General features: G+C 41.5%; 1 protein-coding gene across 2 annotated transcripts in view; it reads right to left on the reverse strand.

The window, feature by feature from the left end:
* Positions 1–612: 612 nt before the first annotated feature.
* Positions 613–25,409, reverse strand: part of COL5A1 (collagen type V alpha 1 chain) — a 635,679-nt gene continuing 610,882 nt past the window's right edge. Inside the window, exons 62-66 of one of the 2 annotated variants that reach the window (XM_069609606.1) lie at positions 20,399–20,657; positions 19,879–19,991; positions 12,986–13,054; positions 4,429–4,662; positions 613–2,474 (exon numbers count right to left, since the gene is read on the reverse strand). In XM_069609606.1, the coding sequence (XP_069465707.1) occupies positions 2,328–2,474; positions 4,429–4,662; positions 12,986–13,054; positions 19,879–19,991; positions 20,399–20,657 (822 nt within the window). In that variant the 3' untranslated portion in view covers positions 613–2,327. Of the gene's footprint in view, positions 2,475–4,428; positions 4,663–12,985; positions 13,055–13,107; positions 13,177–19,878; positions 19,992–20,398; positions 20,658–25,409 lie in introns of both variants that reach the window. The other variant, XM_069609605.1, reaches the window with a different exon arrangement.

Below are 25,409 nucleotides of genomic sequence, written 5' to 3' on the forward strand. Positions count from 1 at the left end.
AACACATTACCCATCGGAAAAGACCCAAAGCATGCCAGTATCGAAAAAGAGACTTCTTCCGACCAGAGGCAAATCAGAGAGTCAAAGCTCAGAGGCCCCCAGATTGGCCTACAATGTGAGTGCTTCACTGTTGTGTTGGGACTGTCAGAGGCCCCTCACTATTTCTGCCCCTTCATTTTCTGTTACATGACTGCTTCCAGCTTGAAAACTATTAGGTTTTAATGACTTTTCTCACATGGCTGAAATGATAGTTATCTTTACAGGACATTAATATCCATTCTCCAAAGAACCCCTACTTTTATTATTCTACGTGTTGCACACTTCTCGTTACTCCACTAAGCCTAGTTGTCTCCCATAACACGAGAAAGCATAGGGAATACACTTTTAACAGTAGACGTGATGGCATTAAGTTCAGGAGAACCTATTTTGAAACACATTGCAGTAATCATTTTCAAAAACAAGTATTCAAAGATATTTATTCATATTTTATTTATATTTCTTTTCGCGCAAAGGAAACCCCTGATTAGCTTCCCACTACCAGCCCCCCCCCCCCCCCCCCCGCACAGTACTGCATCCAAATACTGTTGTGAAATATGAGTGGAAATGTGCACATTGAGTTTCACTTCAGATTTATTCCTAAAAGGGCAAGATCTAAAAAAAAAAAACAGCTGGGATGGTAAGTACTCACATGTGCACAAGTCAAGTCTGTTTTTCGAAAAGTGTGCTGGGTAGTGTCAGGCCAAGACTCTTGGCGAACTTGCTCTTTTAAATCATTACATAAATTAGCACCTCACACATTCCGGAACGGAATACAATCTGGCATAATTACAATTTTACCAAAAAAACAAAAAAAATATAGGAATACTTGCTGTTTTTGCTGCTCTACACAGTACACATTCTACATCTAGACATACAAGCAACCACGAGACAAAAGCATTCATGTTCTGTTCTATAGAGTTTATAAGTAAAGTATAATGGGTCATGCATTACATGAAAATTCCTACACGGAAAAGTCAACAGGCGATGTCGGAAAGTGCACAAAGAGGTTGGACTCCCACCAATAGCAGGGTAACGTCAGTGTTATCTTAGCAAAAAAAAAAATATATATATATATATATTTATATATACATATATAGCACCACAGGAGGAAAATGACACATTGTATAAAAAAAAATAGCACCTCGGCAAAATGTCCCCACTATAGGTGTTCTTTCCCACCGTGATCAGCATGAGGAAAAAAGTGTTTATATATAAACCTTTTTAAAACAAAAAATTCAGCCTTTCAAAATGTTCATTTGATCCTGTTTATGAAGGTTGGGCAAAAGCGTACAGAAACGTGGCACAGAATAACGCATTCATTGTGGACTGGATCGGTGAACTCGAGAAACAGCAAGAAGTAGCACACATACATTTTGCGTAAGCTGTGGTGGCAATTTGCGAACCTTTGATCTCGTGCTCTGATTTTACCATGAATATTGCAACTTTTTTTGTGGTCCCTCTCGCCTGATTCGAACCCGGAAATCGCAAGGTCGCTGCCATCTTTCAGTTTCTTTAAGAGATCCTTATAAATCTTTTTTTAGGTTTCTTCTTTTATTTAAACAGACAATGTCACATGCATGTTTCAGAGCAGGAGGAAAGAAACACAAATATTATACAATAGAAATATTTACTTACAAACATACAAAAATATAAGCACCTTTAATACAAAGTGGAAAAGATATGCACGTAATGGTGTGCAGCAACCCAAGGAAAGCTGTAGGTTCTGTTTGTTTTTTATTTTTGTCCAAAATGGGGATGGGATGACACCAAACTTTAAGGCTTAATGTTTTTATAATGGTCAAGTGTAGTGATTTTTCTCAAAGTTTGTTCTTCTAGTTTATGCCTTCAAAATAGAAAAAAAGAAACATATGAAGATGTTGATCTCAGGCTAAATAAGTCTTTGATCCGTGTGACGTTTGATGTATTGGATTTGCGAGAAGGGTTAAAGTGTGCATATCCACCAGTGGTTAGAAGGTAGGTAGGGTGGCAGCGGCACTTGACCTTCATAGGATGATCACGTGATGTGTGACATATTCGTGTAATCCTGAGCCAGCACCAAGAAGGACTTCTCCTCCTTCCCTTGCAATCCATTTTCTTGGCTTCACGCGATGGGCGCGTTGCAGCTGTATCCTCGCTGTCCAGTTGCAGAACGTGCATGTGACAGAACCGTGCCATGAGGTTACAAGGTTGCTCATTTGGAGACTTGGAGTTTTGATTATTTTCTTTTTACATATTATTTCTTTTTTCTTGGAGGCAGTGAGGGCAGCTGGGAAATAGGGCCTCTTCTTTTAGCCCAAGAAGCAGACAGGTCCCACCTCAAAACCAAATTTCTGTACTGGATCGCCAAAGTCATTGAACATTAGGTCCACAATGGGGGCTTGTTCCACTTTGGGTGTCTTGAGCTCCAGTATAGTCTTTTGATAACCTTTCTTTGCCTGGAAAGATGAGAAAGGGGAAGGTTAGTTGTCAGCACGTGGGATCAACTAATCTAGCATTATCATCCAGCTCTTACGCTCTTGTAAATTCCAGCCCGCCCGCATGACATTCAATTCATCACATCAAAATGGTTTATCTTGCCACCCACCACTTTTTCACCCCATAATAGTGCACTTATCACTACACATTTAGAAGGCTCATTTTAGCCTTTACTCACATTAACCCCACAATGCTGACATGTATGGGGCATATTCTGAACTATGCATCCCACTGCAAGTTTCAGGGGTGCCTTCCGAGTGTTACACAGCTTGCAGGATTACAGACGTTCTGATGGCAGCCTCAGTTGTAGCTGTGATGCAGAGCAAGCCGTGCCCCATAACAGAGCCGTGGTCCCACACGCAGCATCGTTATTGGGTGCAGGAAGCCATTAACCCTTTAACGGATAAGGGTTAAGGGGAGATCCAAGTGTACCAACAAAGGAGGGGGTGGTCCTCTCATGCACACCATCAAAAAGTGAATACAAAGCTCCCACTTACAGAGATAGGCAAGATCTGCGGCAGGAAAGAGGGGGCTGGTTTGAAAGACATGAAGTGGGTAACTGTACCACTTTGGTGGTGCAGAGAGCTCTGGGATCCTTCCATGCACACCCCAAATGGAGAGGAGTGACAGAGCTAAAAGGGATGCTTACATGTCACAAATCGGCCCAGCCAAACTTATTTTCCATAACTGAAAAATGTGCCGGGTTGAACAGAGAATCCCTTCTTTGCATGTGCCACCCCTTACTCTCGATTCAACACAGATGATTGGCATTTTTGAATGCATCGCTCATTTTGTGTTACTGAGGTGGGCCCTTAAGTGATACAAAAATGTGGCCACTGAACTGCAAATGACACACAGAGACATTTGCACATGAGCCAAAAAATGTTGTTGTCTGGAATGACATATTTGAAGGTATATTCAAGTGACAAAAGAAATAAGGGCCAATTCGCAAAAGGAACTTTCAAATCATGCATGCCACATTTAGAAGTGACCTCCTTTTGTGAGGTTGTCCATTATTATCTTGTGATTCCCACCTAATTTTAACTGATTGTGTACGTCATGAAAGAAAAAGAAAAAAGCGATGTATTGCATTGTTAGGCAAACACATCTTGGATGAAAAGAATGTTTGGATGAAAAGCCTGATTCATGGAATTATCTGCACGTAAAACGCAGATTTGCGCGCCATTCTGCCTGAAAATCCCTGTTTGAGGTATGGGGATTTTCGGGCAGAATGGCGCACAAATCTGCGTTTTACGAGCAAATAACTCAAATCAAGCAACTTTACATCTCTCTAAGACTAACTAATGTACCCATTTGATCATGTATGGTGCTGCTCCATTTCTTCGCATTCTTTGTCCACTAGTAAATAGCAATTGCTATTTTCCAACCCATGCAACTGATTGACCACTTAGAGTACAAGATTAAATTCATGTTGAAATCAGTTGTAGTAGAACCTGAAACCTTTGTCGATAAATTTACTGCAACCACTGCTGACAAATTACTTTCAAGCACAAGGTCAGAAATCAATCCCAAGATTTCTTGATCTAGAGATTTTTTAGGACATTGACAGATAGCAGATGATTGTCACAAACAAAAGGTTTGAAGATCCATAAGACAGAATCTATCATACATCAACAAACAAAAGGTTTGAAGATCCATAAGACAGAATCTATCATACATCATTGACACAAAATTTCAGTCCTGCTCTGCACTTCCCATACATTACAACACTAATGCTGAATCCCCAGAAATACCCAGTTCCCACTCAATCTGGGCCAAGATCGTTCTCAGTCTTTTGTATGCCAATATTTGTCTTTCTCCATCACTCTAACGAGGGTCACCTAGAATGCCTGTGCTACACCACTCTTCATGATTTGTTTTACTGTTTCAATCTATAGACATGTTGGCACTTACTGCGCAACCATCAAACAACGCTGTTATGTATGGGTTGTTGTCGTATGACATCTCCTCATCATTGGAGCCCAGGAAGCGGATTGCCTTGTCGTAGTTGTTTGTTGCGGTGTCGTGCCATGCAACAGACTGGAAGCAGTTGTAAGTGATGTTCTGGTGGGCAGAAGCACTCAGTAGCCTCAGGAAGGTCATCTGTACCACACCAATGGGACTGCCATCGGAGTCCACGTAAGAGAGCTGTTGGGTTTTGTAAGAAAAAGATGGAAAGGGAAAAGCAGTGAAATGCATTCACATGTAACTTTGTTAAGGTCCAGAGGCTGTGAAGTGAGGTTTTTAACCTCCAATGTTCCTTTAAATGAAATATGCTTATTCTAGACACACAATGAAGAAATGTAACAGCTCAAGCAAAAACTCTCATGACACTTAGGCAACGTCCTAGGGATCAGATTTGGCTAGTCATTCTCTCCTGTCATTCATTTCATGAAGAGCTATCTTTCTAAAGCATGGTGGTATGATAGGGCAAGCTCCTCTCCAGAGACCAGGTTCAATTGTGTCTACATTGTACTATTAAGGATATATCTAGCAGGGTCGAGGGAGTGTAGGCAGACACAGCAATTGGAGGTATAAGGAGAGTGTACTGGCTAGTGCTTTAAATGAGCCGTTTTATTATGTTTACATTCAAATCACACCTGGATAAGTCTGTCTGCCACCACACAGAGCCACACATTTGCGGCATGTTCTTGACTAAATTAGCACATCCTACATTTGGAGTACGTAAACAAAAGAGAGTTTTGTTCACACCATTTAGTACCTTTCAAACACAACAATATTAAACCATACACTTTCAAACCTTGTTTAGGGTCACTGTCAGAGAAAAGATACATATATATTTGAATATTGTGTGCACGGCTTAGGATAACAGTGCACGAGTTAACAGCAAACTCAGGTGGGTAACTTTGCCCAATAAGATAGTTAAAGTCCAAGACACCGAGCTCACTGGCTAAATTAACTCTATGCTGCCTTTACTGCTGGCCCACTTGAACGTCTGTCCTATAGCCAGCAGGGCATAGACGCTCTAATCACAGTTATAGCAGCATCCGCTTGATTTCTATGTTAATCATATTTGAACCATGCCCCATTAGGACACCTTGACAAATTGTGAATTGTTTTTCTGACAGAATAAGGGCCCTTTGATCCAAGGAAACCCATCACAATGTAAAGACAAAGTTATCATACGGGTCTTTTTTTATTTGGGTATAACCCCAGTGTTTTTCATAATAATATACCAAAAATTGAGGTCAAAGTGCAAATGCACAGCAGTATTGTTGTCCTTGAACTTATTAAGTTCTAATGTTTACCAGCCAGGAAGATACCTAAGCAGGTAAAAGCCCGACTCAGACATGTTCACATGCCAGCAGGGCGGACACTGCCTGGCCTCCTTCTGATTTCCACTAATTCAGTGCCTAACTTAGTTAGTAATAAGCTAATACAAACTAGATGTTTCCGCTCAGAGTTCCACCGTGGGAGAGAGCATATGGAGTGGGGGCCAGATTTATATTAGCTGATTGAGTATGCCACATTATAATCATCCGCTAAACTCGAGAGGAAACGTGGTGGAGAGGCAAGAATGGCATTCACTTCAATTGGATTTTCCCTTTGGAAATCGCTTTTGAAAATCCTGCCCTGAGTCTTCAAAAAGGGGTGATGGACAGAATGCTAGTGGATCAGGGGTACTAGAATCACTGTGGCCGAAAGGTTCACCCCATGTTCACTGGCCTGCTCTAGGCAGTGCCTCCGGGCATGGAAATCTGACCCGAGTATAGGCGCCCTGCCACTGTGCATGATCATCGATCATGGTCGCCAGCTCTGAATCGCTACCTGCCTCCACTCTGCTTCATTTTCTTACATAATTACAACACTGATATTTGCATTTAGAGTGCTTTAGAGGTGATCTTTGACATCTTCCTGGAGGAAGAATATGGGACCTTAGAATCAGCAGAATCCAATGCTACTCTTTCATTATATTCATAAAAGGAAGAACCATAGAAAACAGATATATCTGCGGCAGCCCTTTTTACATTCTAGAAAGGCTTTTAAAACTCACTTGTTCAAACAGGATTTTATGGTTTAATTTATGTGTTTTCAAAACTGCTATGTTGGTATATAGTTGATTGTATAATATGATAAAGCTCGGAGCCTTGGGTTAGAGTGTGCTCTAGAAATTGCAGTGAATAAATAAATATGCTGGCTGTGTGACGCTGAGTGGGTCTTTGACAAAATAGCATATACCATGCAGTTTTGGAGATGTGGCTAACCCATTTCCCAAACTCATTGGGGCAGGGGATAGTTTGAGAAGCATGTCTTACTTCTTATGACTCAGGAAAAAGAAAGAAGCACATGATTCCCTGTTATTGGCATGTGCAAATCAAAGGAGACGGTGACAGGTGTCGGTTTGTTATTTAATGTTCTCGAGTTTGCAGAAGGGAGACAGTGATGGCCCCCCTGTCTTTCCACCATTACTCCACCACATTCACATCTCCATTCATACATCAATGCGTTTCTCTCCTCTGATCCATTAGTCATCTATCTTTCGCCATCCATAACAGAGCACTCCAGTGTCCAGAGCATATTCATAACACCGTTAAAGCATCCTTACCGTACGATGGCATAGGAACAACCTACCGGTCAGGGTCAGGATGCCGGCGACCTTCCTCCTGAGAGTTAAACATGACTGAACATTTAAAAGCCGTGCATGCAAGCTAAGAGGAGAATAGACAGGTACAAGTGCACATGCTGGGCCTTGAGCACACCCAATTGGTTAACTTTCTCGAATGAAGACTGCAGGGAACTTGTTGAGTAATAGAACCATGGGAACACCAACAATCCCACTAGCCTGGGGTATTTAAAAAGAGAGGGGACAAATCTGTCCATCTATCACATAACTATTTATATGACCTTTTATCCACCATTTCTACTTTGCCTGCATTCCTTTTAATACCTTTTCAGCACGTCGAGTAGAATGAATTCCTTTATTATATAATATCGCCTAGCAATCTATTTTTATATTCTATATTATTCTATATTACTATAAATGTATGTATCTAGAGCTATTACCATCTCTCACCTTCTCCAGATATTTCTAGATTTAAGTATTTGCCCCCCAGTTTATTCACCCCTTACTACTTTAAACCAACCAATATGACGCTATTTGACACCAGTCAAAACAACATATGGATATTTTCCCTGGAAAAGAGCCAGAAATAAAATGGCTTGCATAAGCTTTCCATTCCCCCTTTACTAGCATGAACATTTGTGCATTTGGGAGCTTGCAGACATCTTATCTGCAGTATTGTCCTTCTGCTCATAACTGCATCCAAATGCAATTCAAGAAAGTACGCTGCTTATAGATAATGAATGTAAAGCTGAGAGTATTCTTGCAGTCTACTTGGGCAGTAGCCGCACAATCAAATTCTACAATCCTAATTCAATATTCCCAAACAACATCCAAGTAGGCTGGGCTACAGGCAAATATGAAAACAAGCTACGCAGTGGAGATTTTGAGGGTTAATCTTTTGGCTCCCAAGTTTCCAGATGCACTTTTAACTGTTTATTATTAAAGAAAGACAAAGAAGAGAAATTCCAACAGAGATGACAAATGAAATTACAGAAAGAAGGCAAACAGGCTGGTTCTCTGAGACTGACAAAGCTTTGATATGTCAGATAATAAAAAGCAGCTAGAATTTGACACTGGGCTTGATGACAACAGAACAAGGCTGAATGGCTTGCATCATAATAGCTAACTGGTTAAAAAGCCATTGTGAAGTTAAACAATAAAACAATCGCCACAGGCATAATATTGTTCTCTATAATACAAGGCTAGCGCCTGGCATGTATTATATAGGGTTTAAAATCCTATACTCCAAGGAGTCACTGCAAACTTTAAAAGGTCACACATGACTGCAGAGGCAAAACCCGCCCCAAAAGGTTCAGATTTTCACTTGCAGGAGGCCTGCTACAAGAAATAAACACGTAATTGGTGTTTGGTGTTAATTTGTTTTTAATGTTACTATCCATTTTATCAAAATTCTGCATGCGTTCAATGGTCAGTCCCTTTCACACTCCACCCCTAGCGTGGTGAAAGTCCTACTCCATAAATTATGTAAAACAATTGCTCCCAGGCAATTTTAAAAATGAACTCTGATTCATGGAATATTTGCCTGGTTCAAAGTGAATTTGCAATGCTGAAAAGTGACTTTGCCCTGCCGACACAAATCCTGATTCATGGAACTGTGCAAAGTGTATTCTTGCCATGCAAAGTCCGGGCAGAGCCATTTTGTACTGCAAAAATGACTATGCGATCCCTTTGCCGGCAGAAATACACCTTGCATGGTTCCATGAAAAGAGTTTGTGTCGGCAGTGCAAGTCACTTTTCAGCAGTGCAAATTCACTTGGAACCGGGCAAATATTCCATGAATCGGGCCCTTAGCATTTAGCTGCGTTAGGAGCTATTCTGACATGGTTTTATGATGTACAGTTCCTTGTGGCTTTTCGCCCAGTCTAGGCCCAGGCAAACTGGAATGCCTCTAGGGCAGCAAAGGGTGGAGACTGAGCCAAATGAAGACTCTATAAATCACAAGATGGACTGAATGCCCACAGGAAAGATAATATTTAAAGAATTGTTGCAAAAACTAGAAAGCCAATGAAAATGTGCTGGCAGGGTTCAACTGTGAGGAGATGCTTCCAGGGGTGGGATGGGTTCAAACGCATGGAAACACTTCTCAAGAGGAGCCATCCTGTTTGGGTCTGTACCCACGCCCAGCACTCCGCAGTCTGAAATATTGCAGAACTAAGAATGGTGTCTCATGGGGTGCTCTTCCAATAGACCTCTGTACCCGCAGAGGAAAAAGATAATGTCGATGCCTATTCTCTGCTTAACCTTCTATGGTCTTTCTACTCATCAGATAGGAAACTAATGAGCTGGGCTGAGAGGACCCACGGCTGAGCAGACACGTTTAAGACTGGTGCAGGAATACATTCAGGTACACAGCTAAAGGGTGGAGAAGTGTCTTTCTGTTCCAAATGAATGGTGAAAATACCCTGCTTTTCCACAGCTGATGAGCTGAGGCACCCGTTTGTGCAGGACAGGCGGCAGAGATAAATGGCATGTGGCCTACTTCCATTGCCACTGCACTGGCCTGATGCTTGCGACCTAACCAGGGGTACAGTAGTGGTGTGAAAACACCTTGATACCTGTTGGAACAGGCCAATAGTTTTAAAACAGTGCAACAATTTCAGCCAGTTGAGATCAACCTGTGGCCTGGAAATCTAAAAGAATCCTCTGGAAAGTGGCACATACAATAATCCAGTTGCTAATTCGCACTTCTGAGCAGCTGTCCTTTCAGGGCAAGTTAGCCTGGGTAACAGTATCAGACCCAGACACCTCTTGCCCATATCACTAAAGCTGGCACCCTCCAACATTAACAATGACATAAGAAGTCCTTAGCACTGCTCATTCACTAAATGCCAGTCTATTGTAGCAGCCTTGCTAATATGATGGGGGAACGGAAACCTCCATTCTCCGCATCCACAACAGACACTAACCCGGTCCCTGGAAGGGTAAAAGAAATGTGCACTGCACAGTACTGACATTTTAAAAACCTGCTATTATTGAGCTGTTCTACAAGACATCCATTTAAAGACACATTAAAAGAAATGTGCTCTGTGAAGCATGGTTAGAGACCCACAACGTTGCTTTTAATAGTTGTTAGGCAGTAGCACATAATCAAACGTCTGCAATCAGTAATAACCATGCCTGCAAGGTTGCAGCTTGTTTAACACTTGCAAATTGTCCTATTAAAAAGGAGGCTGCATCAAAACGTTTTGAATTACATGCTTTAAAGTACATTTAGAAGGCAGTTTGTCCACAGCCGACTGCACGCCTTCTGCAGTAATGAAGAGAAGGCTCTGTCTCTGGGCATCATGCAGGAACATCTGAGCTTGATACATCTCTTCTCAATGACAAATAGCAGTGACACCATACAAAACCATTAGCTTTATTTAGGGCCTTGCCAGTGTTCTGGTACCTCATCCTGCTAGATCGTAAGCCCCCTGCTCTGTGGGGATTGATAAAGTGCCACTGTGCCCATTTCCCTATCCCTGGAAACGGAAAGATCCCAATGTTCGTATATGGTAAGAGTGCCGAGCTCTCAGTCTCATCTGTACTGTATCAGAACGTAACACACTACAAGGGCAATACGGGATGCCTCAGAGGATACTTACACCAGCTGAATCCCCTGGACGATTCCGACCTGCCCCAAAGGCTCTTTGCCAGAAAACAAGAGACAACAGAAAGCCCTGATGCCTCAATAGCATAAGGTCAGAAATCCTACAATGTTCACTTTCTGTTTCTAACTCTTTCGACTCCTATTATTTCAGTAAGAGATTAATGACTACACTCCACGCAGTTCACAAGGGGAGGAGTTTCAGTCGGGATTCCAGGGCTCCAAGTTTAGAAGATAACTTGAGAAATATAGGTAAATGCTCCGATCAATTTTTTTAAATGCACCACAACAACCATAATTTTCAGGCATGAGCACTTTGGTAGATTTCAAGTGTCCTCCTTGGATCCTGACTCATAAGAACACAGCTTGTTCTTTGAAGTAAGTGTACAATAGGAAGAAGCCACAGAATGGATTCCTTTGTGAAGATACAGCAGCGTGAGACAGAGAGAGACAGCTCCCAGATACATGATTTCAGAATATAAGGTGTCTATTGAGGTGGAAACATAATTCTTGTCATGTGAAATTGAAGGACATTCCCACCCCTATTCCCTATTCCGATTTTGTATTGCAGATTGGAAAAGCATAAATATCAATGATGCCCACTTTATCAACAATATTTGTGACCATATCTTTATTCACTTTCAAGCAAAGGGGTGAACAAGCTATTCATGTTCAATTGTCTCTGGTGGTGTTGGTATGAAAATTAGCTTCGGATGGCAGTAGTTTGTCAAGTCAGGCAAGGTGCATAGCTGTGCCCACTTTCCAATCTTAATGTTGGGTATGTGGGCTGCCATCTTTGATTTTGGGGTATGATGGGTCTCATTTCAGTATATATCCAAGATGGATTCTTGGTGGTTGTCATCAACATCAAATACTCATGTAACACGCAGGCACCTTATGCTGGTGACATGTGGGCATTTCTCGTGACAAAACATATTCCATCAAGAGGGAGTACCTGTCATGTTTCATTTTAGGGAATGTAGATGTCATAGCTGGGGGTCAATTTGCTAAACATTTACATGCTTGCTAATGGCATCATGTGGGCTAGCCCCACTTAATATGTACAATGTGATAACCTTAGAAGTTGATGCCTTGCACAGCATATAGTTATAGGCATGCCACTACTACACATACATTGACACAGACTTTAACTGTGCGGCTGGTATTGTGCGTGCAGTTGCATTCTTACATTCTTTGCTAATTGCAGTATCATCATTTTACTTTTGCCACAGTGATCTCATTTCCCCGGCTTTCGTTACTGCACGGTCATTCTACACATTGCTATAATAATACATACGTATTTATAGCAATTTATACATCATACTTTACAAACCGAATTGTCTCTGGTGCCATGTTGTGCACACTGTAACTGTGTCAATATGTTAAGTGCCTTCTGTGTTGCACAAAAGTATGTTGGGATCAATGTAAGGTCAATCCACTGAATAATTCAGGAATGTCATACTAATGCAACAAAAGTTGAGCTTACATATTAAATGCAACTTTTAAAAATCTAATATACAGTCAATAGACAAATTATGCTCCTTTGGCAGGGTTATTTAACAATTGTAAATTATGGCACCATGCCAAGTTATTTGACTCCATTGTTCAGTGGAACTTGACAAGAACTGAAAGGTTTACAAACAAAGGCAGCTTTTCTCTTATTTTGGCGAGTTAAGGATGTGGCTCGATCAAATCTATTCTTTGTAAAGAGTAGCAATGCAAATAATTACTTTATAGCTGATCATCACCTGGAAATTATTACCAACAGGTGGATATTCTAAATAGCATTCATGCTGCACCATGAAAGACATTATGAACTCCTTATCGCAGGGCATCATTAGGCTTAGCAAAACAAAAAGGCCATCTGTAACAGTAGGACAGACGGGACCTGTTTTGGTAAAATAATTGCAATTGGTTGAGGAAGCATGGAGGTGCTATTTCCACTCGAAACCTCAGGTATTGCAAAAAGTCTATGTTTTAATCAAGTGCCTGTGCTCTGAATTAACTGTTGAGCATACAGGACCAACACAAAGAACAGATCATTTGTGTTCTTCCCCTCCCTGTAAATGTTCTGCCAATCATTCAGTATTTTTGGTAATTTGCCTTCCAAGTTTCCACCTTAAATGTACGACCTTAAACACATTCGTATTGTGAAAGTATAGGAACAGTAAGGTTAGTAACACATGCAATGTGCTATAAGTTTGGCCATGACCAAAGCAGACGTCGCCGACGCCACCCACGTGCTCTGATTCAGACTGTAGGCCATGTTAGCAACTTACCAGTGACCCTCGCTTGTACTGACTATACCATCTACCAGGCTTTTCTTTGGGCCATCGAGCCAGTTTACTCTGTAAAATACGACATTGGTTAAGGAACACAGAAGTCTAGGCTAGGATCTTACCAGTTTACCGCGCTTGAATTCACTGAACCAGGAGCCTGGATTTTCCTTTGGCCAAGAGGTAATTCTAGCCTGAATTTTGAGAGGATGGGGTGGAGAAGAAACAGATAAAACAAAATGTGGTTACACTGGGTTAGTAGCACTATAAGATCCCAACGTGCCATAAACATACACAGCTCTGAAGAAAGGATGTTAGTAAAGGTTGGCAAATTCCACTGAGTCTTTGCCATTCCCTGGGAACTACTATTCAAGTTGCAACCTAACATATTTCCTCGAAATATGTCCAACTAGACACCCGGATCACAGCTAAATCTTTAGAAAGTAGGTTGGCGGGTGCAGGTGTTAGGGGCATTTAATAGGGGCGTTCATAAACGTAGATTTCTTCTTGGTTTTGCAAGGCAGGGCAACACAAACAACGCAACTATCAACAAAATGCTGCCAAGAACCTATTCAACAGCGCTGTCAGCATTCCGACCCCTCCCCCACCATTGGGAACAAGAATTGTGCGCACACCACTGAACTATGAGCTGACAAAAAAACAATCATGGATAATAGTTCAATATTTACAATGGAGAGAAAGGAGTCCAGCAGTCCACCATCGCAATGGACAAGATTTGAAGTTTTAGTGAACCACATGTAAATCAGTAGAACCATTTTTGAGTGAAAAATCAAACTTTTCGGGACATACAGACACTGATTCAGTAGCAGAACAGTTCTATTTCTTCAAGGCTATGCAGCTTCTATTCAATGTCTCAGCTTGCATGTAACCCTGGTACAATGCCATAGGAAAAAGTATTTCTGCCAACACAAGACCAACAACACTGAACAATTCAAACTGTGCAGTGGTCCAGTACTCTCCATAGACACAAACAGGCTAAATGATATACAAAATGTAATACAGGTAGATTGAAATCTGTAATTACTTCATAACACAGGATTCTGAGAGGCACTATTCCATGACACAATATCCTGAAGAGCATTACTCCAGGGGACTTAATACTGTTGCATACTAAATTTGTTGGCACCTTATTCTTACAAAAACTCATTCTGCAGGATTACAGAAGGGTACTACAGTGTATGGACCAGTAGCCACAAAGGGCATTATTTCTCATGTCACACTATTCGTAATAGTTATTTTTAATATATCATTCACAATTATTATTATTCCTGTACTGCATTACTGCAGATGGCATTGATAATGAGGGTAGAGTTCACCTATTTATAATCTATATATGTTTTAAACGTGTTTAATCTGAAGCAGTTATACATAGCACAATAAGGTTAAGAAAGAAGAAAATGGAAACTGAAGAAAACAGTTGTTAACTCACAGTGAAAGGAGTAAGAATTGACAGTTTATGTAGATAATATAGTGAGGCATGTAGCCACCCGTTTCCCTGTGTCATATATGTTTATGAAATTTAAAATTAGCTTCAGGCTTACATTGGTCAACTAATGTTCTTATTCTTCTTCAAGGTTGAGTAACAAGACTTCAGATGGACCCCAAGTTGCAGCATCTTAATTTGATCGAAGAACATCATTTCTTCTAATTTTCTCACCTTCTGTGAGTCGGTTAGGTTAGATTTGCATTCCTGTGCTAAATTTTCCTCACCTGTGCGATCCCCAGAACTTTCTGCTGGACTTGGGGATTCTTTTTCCATGTTCCTAAGTGAGTGGGAACCTATTTCCCCACTCACCCTTTCTTTTACTCTTCTCTGGGTGCCATTTCCTGAATCTCCATAGTGTATTTATGAGTATATTGTTTGCTACACCTTTTTGGGCATCTATGTGTTTTCAGTGCAGCACACAACACTTTATGTGCAGTGTTGGTGGGTTGCCTTTGGGGCTTCCCTTTTTATTTTCTCTTGATTTACCTTGTGTGAACTACTGTTCCTGAGGGTAGAGAGGGATTTCCATCCCCTTTAAATTGTACACAGTGAGACCAGCACACCCCACATTATGTGGATTGCTGGGGAGATGCATAGTATCCCCTTTCTCACTGCACCAGTAACAATTATATTACTGTGACAATCTAACTCTTATGGCTGGTGGCAGTGGACATACTTTAATGTCTTTTGTATTAATATTACACGCAGGCTGTCATCCCAGTCACAGTAATGTACAGAAGGGTCATAATTCTGCTAGAAAGGTAGGTTCTTTGTTTTATCACCATTTGTAGTGTGTTTGTCCTTTCTTGGGTCTTCATCTGCCGTCCTAGGTGGGGGAGGACCAGGTTGAAGTTTTGTCTTTGGCAGGAACCACTTGTGTAGACCGCCAAGACTCCAGAGAGTCTGTGAAGGCAGGAAGTGAGGGAGGAGTCCGAAAGCAGCTTTTTCTCTTCTTGTGTGCCTAGGCAAAACCTATTCCCACTGGGGGGGCTGGCCGTCCTGATTGGACAGCCACCCGTCCCTTTCTGTAAACTGCAGGAAGAGTTTGCAGAAGTTGTGTGTGGGTTCCTGTATAACTGTCTGATTCTGGAAACTGATGACAGGTCAACCACTGGGGCTGAATCTGAAGAGGAAGATGAAGAGAAGATGGCTGTAGCTGATTCCAGCGACCGGAGATGCCTGTTGTATAATCATAGCCTGTTCTGACAGATTCTTCATTGCGAACTAAGAGTTCCGAAGAAGACAGCTCCAGCCCATAGACTTTTGGGACTCTACAATCTTGGAACGACCTGCAAAACGAGCCATCGCATGACATGCTGTGACCTTCCTGGGCTACAAATCGCCAATACCATGGGACCTCGAGCCTGAGTGCTGTGCTTCATCTTCTGAATTCCGATTCTCGCTGAAACTTTGGTGGACTCTTGCTGGGCCTCCAAAGACAAGATTCAAATCCCTGTAGTCCCCTCACCAGAGTGCTGGCCAGAGAGAGTGAAGAGAATCCAACCAGTGACAACCGCCCTTCATCTGCTACCTTTAAAAGGTCACCAAATCCGCAAGAAGCACCGAAGAATTCTTTGTTGGGAGCCTTTTCTGTCGACTGCTGCTGCAGGTTCCCATCCAGTGTCTGTTCTTTCGTCACCAGGACCAAGAATCCAGAGTGCGGGTCTTGTGCTGCTGCATCGTGAAGGCATCCATTTGCAAGCTCTTCTTCACTGCTGCCATACTGTGTAGGCTTTGGTAATACTTACCTAAAGTCTTGTGTCGATCCTGTGTGGCTGATTCGTGTGTTTGGGAATTCGCCCATACCCAATGCTGGAACGCATCAAAGGAGCCTTCTACGAAGTCCCTGAACACGTTCTACTAACATTTAAGTCTGTACTTATTTGTTAGAGGAGATAGCCTGTAGAACTCTAACTTTCCTGCATCTGAGCCCTATCCTGACCTGCCTACTGTTGGCTCCCAGACCACTAGGGTCCCTCTTCTGCCTCTGAGATCACTCATGCCTTAGATTAGGGAAGGACTTTCAAGTATATGGACTCGGACTAGAAAATATAACAAGCACTTACTTATAAATGTGTTTTGATGTAACTTTGATTCCAGAAAAATAAGTTACAAAGTGTCACTAAGTTCTTACTTACCTTTGAATTGTGTTCCACTTTTCTAGAAAGTAAATGAGTTGGTATTTCTTTATTATTCCTGAAAATGAATATGGGTAAAAGTCTACCAATACGGTTTACTCACCTTGAATAGCTGCTGCCATTCTAAAAGTGTAACATTGGGTTTTGTTTACCCTGAACTGCTTAGTGCCTATTTAAAACAATCTTACAAACTCTCACTTATCCTAGAGTTGTATTCTGCCCTCTGAAAAGTATACAGATGTCTTACTTACCTTAGAATTGTGTTCCACTCTTCTGAAAAGTATCATTGGTATAACTGACTATTCCTGTAATAGAAATAGTGTAAGAGTTTATGACCAATACGGTTTTACTCACCTTGAATAGTGCCATTCTAAATGTGTATCCTGAGTGAGTTCTTACTCATCCTTGAGTAGCTGTCTGCCCCTCTCAAAAGTATACAATTTGAACTGTGTTCTGAAAAGTAATCTGAGTGTAACTGTATCCATTCTGAGAGTAGAATAAATTACATATGTTGCAAGGTTGCAATATTGGTATAATTTTAGTATTCCCAAAACAGAATAACACTGTAGGTTATTACCATTAGGGTCTGCTTCCCTTGAATTGCATTGTGTCATTCTAAAAGGCTAAATAATTTGTTTTTACTCCCCATAAATAGAATTCTGCCATTCTAAATGGGTATCATTAGGTTTTACTCAACTTGAACAGCATACTTCTCTTCTAAATAAGGTTTATACTTTGGTGTGCATACAATAAATATTGTATTGGTTTTTATAATTGTATTTATGAATGATAATAGTACATAGCTTTCTAAAGAAGTCTCTTTGCTGTGTATATATGACATAAACCACTATTTTTACAATACATCAGTGTATCAATGTTTCTTTGGACCATATGCATGCTCCAATTGCTTTTTACCTATCGAAAGCCCTCTCTCCCTACTAGGATAAGCCTGGCTGCTCTGCCATTGCTACCAATATATCAGGTGGAACAGCTTTATACTAAGAGTTGGAGTTTCTGTATTGCCTAAGGTATAGTTTTATAAAGCCACTCGGTGGACTTTAGAACAACTGCCCTAACATAGTCTTTCCAGATTGGGGCTATGTACTTCATACTTAGTATTCTTACTATTATTGTTAATATACAGCTACTCTGTAAATATAGCCAGTGCATAGATTTCAAATCTAAATATGTATACTAATAACGTGGCTGTGATTTATTTAATTACATTAATGAGATTGTATCAAAACCCTTTTGACATTGACATCTGTGTTGTGCATTCATTGTGTTTGTGGAGGAGTATATTGTGCTTAACATATCAGGTAAATATTATACATTAAATTATATGTAATATTGCATTTTGCCATACGTATTGGGATTTGATATTTCTTTTATTAGTTTTTTTTTATTTAATCTGATATGTGCCGATATGTTTTCATCAAATTTTTGTAATACAGCGGAGGCCCACATTTTGAAGAAAATTCTCAGATATTTTTTGAATTATTTGACTTTACTTCTTTGGAGATCTGTGGGTGGTTACATTTGTAATCTAGTTATTAATAGTTTTTTGGATGACATACAAGCATAAGGAGTGCCAAGAGGAATCGCTGGAGGCCTGTGCTCAAGCTCCAAGTCCCCACACAGATCTTAGTAAGCTAAGACAGAAAACAAATCCAGGGAACTGAAACAGCACAACTTAAAACATTAGGTTGGAAATTTGTAACACTGTACTGGACAAAAGGCCATCAAGTGGCAAGCAAAAATAGGATTAAGGTGCACAGGATTGCACCTAAAAATGTAGGAAGCTGCCATTACTGCTGCCAGCTTTTCTGGGCATTGCTGCTTAAGTGTAAAAAGTTCACAAGGTAAAAAGAGTTTGTAGTGCTAAGAAATAAAATCAATGGGGGGCAGGGCCCTTGCACGGGTAGTCTTAAAACCTAACCCCTGACTGGTCAAAATAAAATGGGATAAGTTAGCAAGTGAAGTTGAAAAAGACCTCAGGCTCACGCAATCGGTCAGATGTGCTGAGAGTGCCATTGAACAAGAAACCTCTTTCCTAGCAACAGGGATGATGCCATAGTAGCTAAATATTACAAGGTAAGGAAAAGCTAAAGAATAATGAACTCCACGACAGCAGATCCTAACCTATTTTGGCTATTTGGAGTACAGGAGCTAAATTGGCTACACCTGGAGACAAAAACTATGTACCAGTGGTATATGTCTTCCCACCTTTGGTATGTGCCTGTCATTGTGATATTGAATGAAGGTGAACATTTGGTGCATTCCCAGGCTTGATATAACCGTTTACTGTTTTGCTTAACTTTTTAAAGTAGTGGTTATTTTGTGTTAAGTGCTTTTATGGTTGTTATCACTTTCAATGGGCCAAACATTATTGTTGTCGTTTTGTCATGACATGAAGTTTATTGGTGTACTTGAGGTTGCACTTCACATACGGCAGCCAAAAACTAGCGGCTTTGCAAATGCTTGTTTAACAGGTATTTCTAACTGGTATTTTAGCTAACCTACCATACTTCTATGACATACATCCGATTATGTGCCAATATATGTATTTCAAGGCAATACAATCATATTATTTCATTAGAACTAGCATTTGAATATAGGCATCTGTCTCGTTCCCTTGACCCACGAGCATAGAATCCTGCCCACCATTCTTTGTGGTAGTAGGTTAGGGTGGGGCGTAAGACTATCGTAGCTCGTTCAGTGTTTGAGACAAATGTTTCAGAATCCAATGGAGCATTAATGGACATTCTGCAACGCAGTATCAATAAATGACTTTCACACAAGTTGGAGGACCCAAGTCAATATCCCCGTACGGGGCCAAAAGTCAATTATCTTATGATAGTGTCCAGTAGAATGTTTGTTATAATTATTTAAAAACTGAATTTCGGTGGCAGTAACCTCCCACTGCTGCCTTCACTTTGAAATAAGGTCAAATAAACTGTTTGTTTTTGACCAATGTACTAGTAATGCAACGTTGAACTGCAGTGTTCGGTGCCATCATATTGTGTACCTTGAAGCTCTCCAAATCATATTCTAATTAGATGGTGGAGCATTATAATAACACCTGACACAGAGTTGTGGTCAGCAGTCAAGTACCTTCAATTAGAACCCTGAATCCAAACATTCTGACAGGTCAATCATTGATGTGCATATTCTAATAAACAATGGAGCATATGCTAAGATCTTAGAGGGATACTTCCCCAACCTGGACGGAAAAATGATTTGGAACTCACCCCATCAGATTTTTTATCAGGGAAGATGCAAGACTCTCCGCCAGCTGTGAAGTTACAGTAAACTTTGAAAGAGTCCCTGGAGCACCCTTGGTTTGGATCAATCCAGTATTCACCTGTGTTTGGAAAGGGAATGAAGAGATAATCACTGTTTATAACTTCAATTCAGATTACTGATTCTGGAACAGGGGTTAAATGACGCCAAGAAACCTACTCTATAAACTCCCAATTTGTTTAACTGAATAGACGTATTTTATGTCTTTTTAATTAAGGCAAGGGTTAGAACCAGATAATGAAATGTGATGGTGACAGTTGGGTACAACTAGAGGACAGCTGAGAAATATGGCTGAATCCTATTTCCCTGAGCAATAAGTACTTCCTTATTGAGTAAAACTACAGCAGGCGGTTATGCAGATGGATGTTTGTTTCTTCATTGTTTTTCTACCATGTCCTACGAGGATGGCTACGTCAATACTTCTTCTGATCCACTGGCTACAGGGTACATCCATTCTCTGGATCTTACCGTCGGGGAAGTCAGGATGGCAAAGTTGCAAGTCCTTGCACGTCCTAGCAGGGTTACTTTGGGTGCCCAAGGGGTGCTTCATTTGCTCAATTTCAAGTTTCAGAGAATTTAGCGAACCAAAGATTTCTTCCATGCCATCTGCGTAATCCATGTAGTTGTCTGTATTGCCCTCATCAACCAATACGCTTGCATCAATGTTACGTTTGGTTCTCTTTGATGAGTGGATTGGCAGAGGCTGGATGACTTCGCCTGGAGGACCCTGGAATTAGAAACAACACATTATTATGGTTTTGGTCGTCATTCCAAATCTGAAGAAAAAAGATGCTTAATAACAGACATAGGGCCTTATTATAAGCTGGGAGGTGCAGTAGAATGCAGCAGTAATACTGTATCCTGCGAAATTAACGCACCACCCAGCTATGAGTTTGTCAGTAAACTGGAGGTAAATCTGCCAACTTTCTGAAAAATTCTGCAAAAATCCCCCATGGAGTCCTATGGACTTAAATTAAATGGGGACTGATACCACCACCACTTGTAATCCGGTGGTATTAAGTGGCAGTAATGGTATTACAGTTCAGTGGTATACCCCAGAGATACCACTGAATTTGTAATGAGCCCCATAGTTCCCATTTAGAATCTATTATATGAACCCAAAAGGATCAGAATGGCATGTCCAAAAATAAGTGACCATAAAATGTACATGGGCTCAAAATAAAGGTGAATTTGACGCTTTTTCATGTGGAGATTCAAGATCAAGACAATCTGGATATGGAGTACCATGGCTGTTGCTTTCTGTGTGGGTGTGTGTGTGTCGGTGTGTGCAATGCAGAAAGGGGGAGGTTGCAAAGAAAAGATGAGGGAAAAGAGTATGTTAAGATGATCGACAATGTGCTTCATGAAGTAGTGACCTGGACGGATGTCAAGGTTGGATCTATCTTTGACAGGCAGTGCAGTATGAAAGTCTAAAGCTCCAACCCTTGACTTGGGCCTGATTCTGGGTTTACAGTTGAGACATTCAACCTTTAAAGGGCGGGGTACCGACAACAATGCACCTTAGTCAGACTTGCTGAAGCGCATCACTCACAGGTTTTGCTCAGAATGTCAAACAAGAGCGAACAGTTTTTGCATGAGAGGATTACTGTGCCCTTGGGCATAGTTGGACATTGATAAAAAACCACTGAGGATCTGACAAATGAAAAAGTAATGACTGGCTATAACAGAGGTCTCTGGAGAAGTGATTTAAAAACACAGAGAGGTTTTTCCATATTCAAGCAATCGAGTGAACTTGGACTAACTGCACTTCAAGGCAGATTTATCATGGAATGCATTCTTGGGGTGTAATGGGAATTTCCCTTAAGAGTAAATACGTGAATTAAGAAAAGAAAAAATTAACTCGGGCACTCACAAAGTTACTTGAAGGTGTCAAGAAATGGTAAAGAAATGTTTTGTTGTCCTTGGCTGTCATTAAACCAGGCTTAGGTGGGGGAATTATATGTCGTATAACAAAATTACATATTCTGAGTTGATGGGTGAAGGGATACTGGGCACACAGAAAACTATGAAATTGCTGAATCCTCTACAAGGGTTGAGATCCGTAATCAAGAACATATTCACTTGTCTGTTAGATACAACAGAACTAAAATGTGTCCACAGATGAGAGTACACAATCGCAATTTCTTAGGACTCAAAGATAATGCTGAGTACCATCTCACCCCTTGGTGGTATAGTGCTTACAAGGCTTTCAGATGCTCTCAACATTCTTATGAATTTCAAGAGGACAATATAATGTTTATGTTTTTGTTTCCAGTCTTATGTGCCACTCTCAGTGTTTTCGAAAATATAGGTCCACATTAGGAAATGAGTGCACTGTTTTGCACTTTACATACAGTTTAATGAGTCACTGTTCTTCTGTGCATTTTAGCTGTTAGTTAAGTACGTTTGAATGATGCCAGAATCAAAGCATTGAAAAAGCATGACCTCTGCAAATGGAACTGCATCCTCACACTGCCAACGGTATAAATATGTCTTCCTCAAATGGCCAAAAAGGTAAATCAGATATCATACTCATTCAGTCCTTTGCCTGGCTTCAGTGAAGCACCACTCATATCCTAGTACAACGATAATAACTGGATAGAGCCTCCAGTCGGGTACATCTCTTTGTTGTGGATTAGAATCGGCAGGATGGCTTCTACTTTGAATCTAACTGTTATAGTGTGGCCAGATTGTGCTACGATACACGTGCATCAAAATGTGAACCTGCCTATTGTACCAACATTCCTGCCAGCCCTCTTTCTGAGAAAGCCATGGATATTTAACAGTAGCAAAAAGTTGCTATATGAAGAATTGAAACACGCATTATTTACAAACATTTAAAAAATAAGCATAGGGAGGGAAGTCCTTTGCATGAAGTATTGTCACTGACGAGTAAATGACACCTTCTTTACCCTTAGCTCCATGGTAGGGGGTGCTGGCCAATTAGGATGCTTAGAACAAGGGCTGTACTGTATGGTAGAAGCCTGTGTTCTGAGCAGCCTGGTTTCTGCTGACCAGGACCCACTTCCCTTCCCCGCTCCTCCCTGCTTTGCCCTCCTTCCCCCTCACCTCTTAGCACCAGTGTATCTGCAGGTGCTAAGAATGTGTTTCTTGTTTTTTTTTAAACAAAAAGAAACGTACCTTTTCTGCACGGACCAGCACTGCTTCCTGGTTCCCAGAGTCCCTTTCAATGTTGATGATGTCACAGTCATCAACATTGAAAACGGACTGTGAACCAAGACAGTGCACTGGGCCATGGAAGAAAGGTACATTTAAAAAATTAAAATAAAATAACAAGTACCATTAGCACCTGCGTAGGTAACTAGATGGGTGCTAATGGTGATATTACACACAGCAGCAGGCCCTTAACTTGGCTGACGGGCCGTTACCGACAGGGTCGGTTTGCTACCTCATGTAACATTGCCTCAGTAATGTTCTTTCTATGGTTTCTTCTCCCACACATTCCTCATCAGATAGGTATCGACAGCTTGTCAGAAACGTTTTTGCTATGGGGCGCAGTACGACTTGATCGTCAATCCGCTTGACTCGACTCTGCCACTCCTCAGTTCCGGACGTGACGTTGACAGCCATACATACTACGTCACTATGCCCCCATACCACACTTCCTCACCTTTTTTCCCCCCAAGCTCAGCATCCGCGGAGGAAGAATCCATAGAATTCAGGATGAAATAGCCCATGATGAGGAACAGGACTGTACTGAAAGTCAATGACTGATAGCATTACAACAGCAAGGCATCAACCTGTGCCTAACACATCATTATTTATAACCTCGTCCCAGTGAACATCCAATTTTAGACTGCAGACTACTTTTATGGCGGCCGGATGGGAGAGTTACGAGGAATCTGCAGGAGAGGATTCCATGGTAAGAACGTTACTGGTAAGTAATTTCTCCTTCAATTGATTTTATTCTTCCAAAGATTCCTCATCAGATAGACTCCCAAAGCAGTACAGAGTGTGGAGGTGGGATGAAAGCCCTTAGACAAGGTAGCACTGCAAAACTGATCTACCGAATCGAGCATCTGAACCAAGTACTACATCCAGGCAGTAATGCTTGGTGAATGTGTGGAGTGACAAACACGTCGCTGCTTGACCTATTTCCCTTTCTGGTACACCCCTCTGCAATGCAGATGATCCTGCCATACCCCTAGTGGAATGAGCCCTGATGCCTGGTGGCAGACCTTTACCTGCTCTCTCATTACATTCTCTAATGCAGAGAGTTATCCACAGAGAGATTGTCTGTTTGGACACAGCTAAACCCTTCCTGGATAAAGGGAAAACCACAAAGAGTTGATTATCACACCTGAATTCTGTAGTCCTAGCCACAAGAAAACTGAGAGCACTCTTAGGGTCAGTGTGTGTAGTCTTGCTTCATCTTTAGAAGGGTAAGCAGGAAAACAACATACTGGCAAATCAATGCTCTGAAACACGTAAAATTCAGAGGCCACTTAAGGTAGAAATTTAGGACGCACCTTGAGTGAAGCTTTCTCCTTGAAGAATCACAGAAAAAAATGGCTTGCAGGATAAGGCCTGCAGTTCACTCACACGTCTTGCTGATGTGATTACCAGCAGGAAAGATGTTTTTACTGTAGCAATCTGAAGGCCTGCAGACGCCAGTGACAAAAGAAATGTAATTGCTGGAGTTGTGGGACAAACAATAGGGTTTACCCTGTGTTCTCTGCACCACACCTCAGATTTCTCCATCTGCATGCGTACAGAGATATTGTAGATGGTCTGCGTGCAGCCTCAAGAGAGGTTGCAGTCATCATATCTCATACTCTCAAGATCCACTCATGTAGGTTGAGGGATTCTGGGTTCGGGTGAAGTACCCAACCTACGACTGTGATCGGAGGTCCGGCCGTCGAAGCAACTGGAGAGCTGAGCAGATGGTCAATTACAGGAGTTCTGAGTATCATGTTCTCCTCGCCCAATCCGGGGGTGATCAAAATCATGGTGGTTCGAAACCTCCTAAACCTCCTCAGAACCCAGAGGAGGACAGGTATTGAGGGGAAGGCATACTGGAAGTCAAAGACCGACTCCACCCAGAATGCATTCCCTAGTGGACTTTTCGCTGGGAATTCCCTTGAGCAAAACTGACTGCACTTTGTGTAGGAACTCGTGGCAAACAGATCCACTGTTGGGGTAGTCCACTGAATGAAGATCTCCTCGAGAACTTCCAGGCACACTTCCCACTCGTGTGAAACTCGTGTGAGACCGTGATCTGCCTGCTCAGAGCGTCCACCAGCCCGTTCTCTGTTCCTGCCAGATGGACAGCTGAAACAGAGATCTGGTTCTCTTGCAGCGCCTCCATGCGTAGAGGCAGAGACCGACTTCCCCACGTTTGTGTAAGGTAGTGCATGGCCACATTGTTGTGTTGAGCTGCGTTGATACCTACTCCGGGGACTTTCCTCGGATCAACCAGTCGTCCAGGTATGGGACTATGTGAACACTGCATTTCCTG

This window comes from Ambystoma mexicanum, chromosome 8 (assembly GCF_040938575.1).
Source record: "Ambystoma mexicanum isolate Mex_15411 chromosome 8, UKY_AmexF1_1, whole genome shotgun sequence".
Classification (NCBI taxonomy): Eukaryota; Metazoa; Chordata; class Amphibia; order Caudata; family Ambystomatidae; genus Ambystoma; species Ambystoma mexicanum.